Source organism: Gigantopelta aegis, chromosome 8 (genome assembly GCF_016097555.1).
Source record: "Gigantopelta aegis isolate Gae_Host chromosome 8, Gae_host_genome, whole genome shotgun sequence".
NCBI lineage: Eukaryota > Metazoa > Mollusca > Gastropoda > Neomphalida > Peltospiridae > Gigantopelta > Gigantopelta aegis.
The window spans coordinates 28,511,895-28,519,902 of record NC_054706.1 but is presented as its reverse complement, the minus strand read 5'-3'; the positions used below and the strand labels follow the sequence as shown (position 1 = coordinate 28,519,902).

The 8,008-nt window shown below is 37.1% G+C and overlaps 2 protein-coding genes across 2 annotated transcripts in view; both read right to left on the bottom strand.

The window, feature by feature from the left end:
* Window positions 1–89, bottom strand: part of LOC121379601 (STAM-binding protein-like) — a 17,591-nt gene extending 17,502 nt beyond the window's left edge. Inside the window, exon 1 of the mRNA XM_041508249.1 lies at window positions 85–89. Coding sequence (XP_041364183.1) covers window positions 85–89 — 5 coding nt within the window. The remainder of the gene's footprint in view (window positions 1–84) is intronic.
* A 3,152-nt stretch (window positions 90–3,241) lies between these two features.
* Window positions 3,242–7,788, bottom strand: LOC121379330 (tissue alpha-L-fucosidase-like). The gene is made up of 2 exons (XM_041507901.1): window positions 7,354–7,788; window positions 3,242–3,377 (listed from the first exon to the last, which is right to left on the bottom strand). The coding sequence occupies exons 1-2, from the start codon at window positions 7,698–7,700 to the stop codon at window positions 3,257–3,259; spliced, it is 468 nt and encodes a 155-aa protein (XP_041363835.1). The 5' UTR covers window positions 7,701–7,788; the 3' UTR covers window positions 3,242–3,256.
* Between the last annotated feature and the right edge of the window lie 220 nt (window positions 7,789–8,008).

Sequence of the window (8,008 nt, the reverse complement as noted above, 5' to 3'; positions counted from 1 at the left end):
CTAAAAACTAAAAAACAAATGGCAAATTTTATTTTTATTTTGGCGAAAAATTGCACGTAATAACTGATATTTTGTTAAAAATACCACATTTCGGCAAAAAAAATTTTTATCTAGATACGTTGGCACTTTCTCAAGCTTTATGCTATAGATTTTGATTGTATGTTCGTTAAACTCGGCCAGTTTAGTGCTCATGTGAAGTGTAGAAATACTGATAAAACGGTAGGTATTTGAATAACAACCGTCTGCTTCTAAAAAAAAAAATCATTAAAATCCACTATAGCCATGAAATCAGTGATTAAAAAAATTCACTAGCCACAATTAAAAATTCACTAGCCCTACTTTACTTTAAGTTAATACAATGTTACTAAATAATAGTAATTATCAGATACATGTATGTCACTTAAAGACGAAGCTAGAGCTTAAAAACACTAACACTGGGGGGGATGAGGTGGGAGAAGGATATTACTACAGGGAACATTTTGTTTTCAAAATCATGATTAGCGATATTTCTAGGGAGTTGAAAATTTATTAGCAACTAGCCTACTGTTTAATGTTGTAAAATTGTGTAGCGATTTCTGAAACTTGCGTAGCAAATTGTGACACAATACTGAATAAAATGTTCCCTGTCATATTTACAAAATAGACTTAAGTTTTAACTGTAACATTTGACCACAAACCTTTCACTAGCCGTCAGGCATGGCAATAGTAGTTATTTACTAGCCCAACACTGAATATCACTAGCCATGAGAGTTGGGCTACCATAATCTAGAAGCCCTGGTTTATAAATATTGATATGCTTTAGAACTCAATACTTATGCTCACCAAAACTGGTGCACCCATGATATTATCCTTTTTTTAATTACTGTATACACAAATATTTTCACGGCTAAAATAATTTGCAATCAGGCTTTCATTTTACATTTTCGCAACCGTGTCCCCCAATAATAAAATCAAAATTACCCATATTTAATTTGCCAAACTCTTTTCAATGACAATTTCACGCACACACTTGGACATGTTACCATGCTGTCAGCGAGACGTCAATGTTGTATGTATGTCTGATAAGACATGTTATCGATGGAACATGCACATGCGATACAGAAAAGTGAAAAACACAAATATCAAAAGAAATAACTTATAATTATTGATGGTACCCACAAACTTACACCCAAGGTTACAAAGAAACCAAACAAAACTGAGATTACGTAACAACAGACTTACACCCAACTGTGTGTCACTTCAATCAAATCCACGTGACCATGCAGGTTTACAGAACCACGTTACCGTGTGGATAATTTGGTGGTAAAGACAAAGTGCATACAAAACTCGGTATAAATTTAACAGGTACCCCTGACTGCTTGTTTTTTTTGTATCCATAAAAATTATACTAAATCGGAAATAACTGCGTGTGTAATTAAATTTGCAGTGCTGTCAACGTGTTCGCAGTATATTTTATTTGCAAATATTTTTGCGTATACAATATATATATATATATTTTTTTTTTTATATATTTTTTTTTTTATTTAAAGAAGAATACTTTTATAGATGCATATTTTTTTCTTAAGAAGGGGTCAACCTTCAAAAGGGACACCTAAAGTCCAAACCAAAATGTTAACAACTACAAAAAATGTACTCTCCTACCTTTAATTACTGTTACATCATTTTGTCCACACACACGTTGTGAAAAAACCCATTACAGTGACACAGATTCCACATATGAGACTGTAACGATGTCGCCAGTATCGACTTTGCTGAGATAGCATAGGGCAAAATACATGCAGTTTTCTGCCGTCTGCCATTTTGCTTTTTTATGGAATACTCTGCAAGAGGGATGAAAGCCTCCAAAGTATGTGACATAATTAATATAAAATCAGTGATATTTAGTGGTATATTTAAACAAAAAAATAATTACAAAAATTAATATGACGTCATCACGTTTGCTTTTATATCATAACATGTTATGATGTTGCTAGATTAAGTTATATCCTTTTACCCCTCTTGGAGAATATTCCATAAAAAGTCAAAATGGCAGCCGGCACAAAATTACATGCTTTTTGCCCTATGCGATCTCAGCGATGTCGATATTGGTGACATGGTTATTATCTAGTATGTGGAATCTGTGTCATTGCAATGGTTGTTCCTAGATTTCTGTTAGGACAAAATGTGAGTAAAATCTAACGAAAAATAAAGGTAGGAGAGCAATTTTTTGTAGTTGTTAACATTTCGGTTCGGACAGTAGAGTATTCTAAAATATGTGTCACTGCGCTACTGGACTGTAAATAGGCCGAATGGACTTACATGTCTTTGTTTCGAATTGAATATAATTCAATAATTTATCAAATTATAATGTATTCAATTTATTGCAGTGTAAAATGGTACCAGGTCATTTCGTAACCATACCGTTTCGTACCATACCGGTTCGTACCCAAAGGCATACCAGTTCGTAACCAGAGGAACATCGGCATACCAGTTCGTACCCATATTTGTACATGTTATTTAATGAAAAACAAAACAACAAAAATCCAAGCCAACTGCATTTTAATAATTAGCGATTAGAAATTGTCACGAAGAATCATGTCAAGCGAAGTCAGCTTATTTGTTGATATATTTCAAACACATAACATTTTTTTTTTTACATGACAAAAAACATTTTATGTACAAACATAATAATATTTACAAACATAGTAATATTAACAAAATTATATATAGAGATATTGAAACCCAGTACATTCATACAATCATTTTATGGTAAAGGTAAATGTGAAATTAATAAAAACTTATGTTGGTATATTTCTCAAAACCTGACTTATTCCCTATTTAGCACCGAGTCCTTCAATTATTGACAGGTGAAAGTAGTATTATGAACTTTTAAATTTGCATATGACATGAAATTTGCATACCGTTATTACACGGGTTAATACAATCAAATATTAAATGGGTTTATAACATTGCTCTTTGGCTACGAAAAGGTATGCTTTTTGGCTACGAAAAGGTATGCTTTTTGGTTACGAAATGGCATGCTTCAGTGATGCACATCACATAATTGCTCATTTAATGCTTATAAAAGATACTGCGTTATTATTACAACACATTTTTTGCTAAATGTTACAATATGTTTGTAATATAACATTATAATTGTATATTTAAAAAATATATTAATGTTAGGTGTAATGTATGACATTATTTAATTGGTTACGAACTGGTATGCTAGTGGTTACGAAACGGTATGGTACGAACGGGTTTGGGTACGAAACGTCTAGAAACCTTGTAAAATGGTGGAGTGCGCACCTGGATCGGCACCATTGTAAATCTCACCTGGCACCAGACGCTTCAAATAGTTTCGCCCACTCCACGGGATCGTAAAACTCTGCTGTGAACTGAGAAGCAAAGTCAGCGTAAGTGAAGCCTGGGCGATAGTTTTTTCTCATGAAGAGAAGAACGTCCAGATTTTTCTCTCTCCACAGTTCAACAAACCACGCACTCAGGTAACTAGGTACAGAAAACACTCCCCAGTGCAAAAAGATTCCTATTTTTGCTTCATCGTACCATGAAGGAAGAGGCCTTGAGTCTAACGATTTCCAATTAGGTTCATATTTAACTGCTGAAACTGAAAGGTGTGCGAAAACACAAAGTCCAAGCAGTACGAAGAAAATAACAGTAGACATTTTGCAAACAAATATCACGTGACCAGGAAAAAACAATCACGTACACATTCGAACACCTCGTATATTCCGATGATAGCCGAATTGTTCCGGGTGACACATTCGGAACACCTCGCCCATCTTCGTGGTGTTTTCGAAAAGCTGACTAGACTAAATCACAGGTGCTCGGTTAGCGGATACGCCCCCTCCCCCCCCCCCCCCCCCCGACACACACCCCATCGATTAAGGTTATCAAACATCTGGCTGAAGTGAACTTTTTCACGGGTTAAAATGTTTTTAAAGTTAATATCAATATAACTATTTCAACCATAGGCAAAATGAACTTACCAGACCCTCTACTACAACACCAACTTGAATAAACACGTATACACACTCAGTGACACTGCACACATTTACGTGTACATGTATAACTATTACACGTATATAATCATTGTCATCATTATTATTACTGTGTCTGATCTTACCATTTTATATTCTAATTATGTATGTTGTCCAATGTATACCATGCCATGTTTATACGATTCATATATAAATAAATTATTTGATTTGATTTGATTTCCTGTGTTTCGGATTTTCGTTTGTTTGAAATGGCGCATAGGCCCTCTTTCCATTACTATTAGAAGAAGTTTGCTCACTGAGCGCTGACCTAATTAAATTCAATGGTTAAGTAACGTTTTAACACAGGCTTTTTCACTGTCAACACCATTTTGATTTTAATAAAACGACGATCGCGAGTCAGTTCTCTCAGAATATGGAAAACTTTAACCATTTTTCTACCCGAAAATAGTTTTGTTATATTTTTCTGATTGATTTTTCCACCGTCATTTTTCATGTTTTTAAATCGTTTAAATTTCATTCCTAATGGAAAAGCTTGTGGATTCCCTGCTAAAATCGGGGACTCGAAGGGATTCCCCGTGTCAAGTATTTTGACAGGAGGCGGTTTCATCCCAGTTCGCTAGCCAATTAATGCCTGAGATACTTGCCGAGCTATCAGTGTAAATATTTTTTTGATTGGTGCAGATTATAATCTGTCATTTTTTAATTGAAAAAAGTGAAGTTTACGAACTTTCTTACTCTCAGCGCATGCGCACTCTATATGTTTGCTGTTGCGAACTTAATGAAAACGTCAAAGTTTGTAAACAAATGTATCAATTTCTCGATTTTATGGGCTCTTATGACTTTGGGATTGATTGTAGATTATGCTAAATGTGTAATATTTGTAATTTTTATCTTATAAACGACACGAAGGTGTTTTTTGTGTGTCTTTTGTCCGGTAAACATCTGACATGCGTGGGCTGTACCATTGCTGCTGATGCAAGGTGTGGATGAGTTGTGTGTTCTGTGCATTTCGTGGGCCTATACCACAAACAGCTAGCAGTCTTGAGACTGAGTAGGTTTTTTCCCGTTATTATTTTAGTTTGGATCGACGTTTTTGGAAATAACGAAAACAATATTTGTTTTTTTGTAAATTTAAATAAAATTATTTCAAAAATAAATAAAAATAGCGAAAGAAATTTTTAGACAATTTTCGATTTTTGAGTAATTTACCACGGTCATTTTCATAACCATAGCAACCACAAACTTCATGATGATAACTAGTTTAACGTGCCCATATACCACTAGGGTTTCGAACACGCCCATCCCGAGTCCGACCTCCAATAAAATCTGTGGCCTGACTCGGGATTGAGGGGGGGGGGGGGGGGGGGGGGGGGAATTTGAAAATGGGCAGAATTTTGAAAATAGCAAATAGTAAAAAAGTTAATAGAATAAATATTTTTTTTTTTTAAAAAGGTTACGAGCCAAAAATAAAAAAGAATTGACTGCTCGGCCGAATATTTATATAATTTGGAGCATTTTAGGACAGTCCAAAATTAAATAAGAGAAAGAAGAGAGGATCGGACTATTTAATAATATTTAAAAAAAAAGAAGTAATTTCGACATAAAATTTTGAACGCAGATCTAAAAGTTTAAAGTCCGATCGATATGTCCACGCGATCGAGTGGCCTCGTTAAGGCCGTTTGTGTGCACAGCTTAAAGGGATGAGATGGGTTGCATCCCGTCAAGAAAACCCCTAGATTGACAGTTCAGTTAAAATTACTATGTTGTAGACATGGTGGTTGTGTTGAAGATTTTGACGAAAACGCGATATTTGACATTTTTGTGTGAAATTCATGAAACTCAACCCTCCTAAAGTGACAAATTTTAATACGTTGTATGAATTCTTTATTTATTGCAAAGCGATCGGCCTCGGTGGCGTAGTGGTTAGGCCATCGGTCAGCAGGCTGTTAGGTACTGGGTTCGGATCCCAGTCGAGACATGGGATTTTTAATCCAGATACCGACTCCAAACCCTGAGTGAGTGCTCCGCAAGGCTCAATGGGTAGGTGTAAACCACTTACACCGACCAGTGATCCATAACTGGTTCAACAAAGGCCATGGTTTGTGCTATCTTGCCTGTGGGAAGCACAAAAAAAAGATCCCTTGCTGCTAATTGGAAAGAGTAACCCATGTAGTGGCGACAGCGGGTTTCCTCCCAAAATCTGTGTGGTCCTTAACCATATGTCTGACGCCATATAACCGTAAATAAAATATGTACGACCGGGGGGGGGGGGGGGGGGGGCAAATTCGGGGAAAACAGTGGGGAAAATTCGGGCAGTTTTTATCTGGGGAAAATTTTGGGCAAATCAACCCCTCCAGCCCCCCTAAATCAAAGAGTCCCCATACGTCCATGGTGGTAGGCACCCTACTAAAAGAGTTATATGTATTTGCCAAGTGCTATTTTGCTATATTATATATTATTGGAATGCGAAAATAGCACACCAATTACAGCACCGAAGCCGATGGCTTAGCTAGTACGCTACCTAACATATAATCTGAGACATTTTAAATCCTTAAATTCGTTCACTTCAAAACAAGTGTCTTGCTACCATAAGAGAATAACTCAGATACCACAGACACACACACACACACACACACACACACACAGAGACAGAGAGAGACGGAGAGATATCAGTTACAGTTTGTACAATGACCGGCCGCCTTTTCAGTATCTCGATCGTCATGAACTGGTTCATAATCCAAAGTTATAGGCCTATACCTGTTATCGTTAATAATCTGCTTGCTTTGACCTTTTGCATAGTGAGGTGAGACTCAGTCTCAGAATGTTCACCGGCGGTTCGATTTACAAAGTGCTGATTACAGATCCGTAGGCTCACTGCATGCTGCTCATGTTTTAAATTACATATTTGTACTTTATTGTACATTACAAGTGAACGTTGGTCTACATTACTTAATCTTCAGTTCCTCCTATGTCTCTCTCTGTCTGTCCTGGGGCGGATCGGGGGGTCCAAGGTGTCCGGTCCCCCCACCCACCCCCTCAAGTTTGAGAAGTGCCCCTTTTATTTAGGATTTTAGGTTTTTTACAAATTTATCTAGTTTAAAAAAAATATATATATATTTTGTGCCAGCGTCTCTGTTGTAGCACTATTATATTATGGACCATGTGAACCGTGTGTAATTTTTCAATAGTGCCTTTTCATAATGTTATGGTGCCCTTTTTGTCTTGGACCCCCCCCCCCCCCCCCATCAGAAAAGCTGGATCCGCCCCGTCTCTCTCTCTCTCTCTCTCTCTCTCTCTCTCTCTCTCTCTCTCTCTCTCTCTCTCTCTCTCTCTCTCAGCATAATAAATTTACCTTGCACCAGAGTTGCTAAAAAGGCGTGCCCATTCGACTGGATCGTAGAATTCCGCGGTGAATTGAGAGGCAAAATCTGCATATGTGAAGCCTGGACGGTAGTTGTCTTTCATGAACTTCACGATGGATGGCCTTCCGTCCTTCCACAATTTGACGAACCAGGCCGATTCGAAGCTGGGTACAGAGAAGACTCCCCAGTGGAGAAATATTCCAATCTTTGCCTCGTCGTACCATGGTGGCAAGGGACGCTTGTCCAGCGACTCCCAGTTTGGTTCATACCTAACAGACGACGCGATGGAAGTTAGCAAAACCACAGCAAAGCAGGGACACACCCATACGACATTCATGATCGAAATAGGTCTCTTCTTTAAAATAAACCCGTCTTTAACTGTAATCTAGGCTACAGTGCAAGGTGAACAAAGACCTGCGCTAATGCATCACTATCAGTGATGCATGTCATTTCCTAAAGGCCCAGTCACACCAAAACCAGTTATCGCCACGGTTCATCGCGTGACAGCGGCCAAGCAAATTCCTATAAGACTAGCTACGTTATTTTAAAATTTATTTGCGACAGCTGTCTATTTAATATTTTATTAAAATAAAAATAAATCTATCAAAAGATATCCTTTTTTTTTTTTTTTTTTTGACAAATATT

Excerpts from the sequence above, each read along its gene's own strand:
- LOC121379330 (XM_041507901.1), bottom strand. The coding sequence starts at position 7,700 with ATGAATGTCGTATGGGTGTGTCCCTGCTTTGCTGTGGTTTTGCTAACT. Across the intron at positions 3,378-7,353 it reads TTTAGCAACTCTGGTGCAAG|TTCACAGCAGAGTTTTACGA; the intron begins GTAAATTTATTA and ends TTTGCTTCTCAG.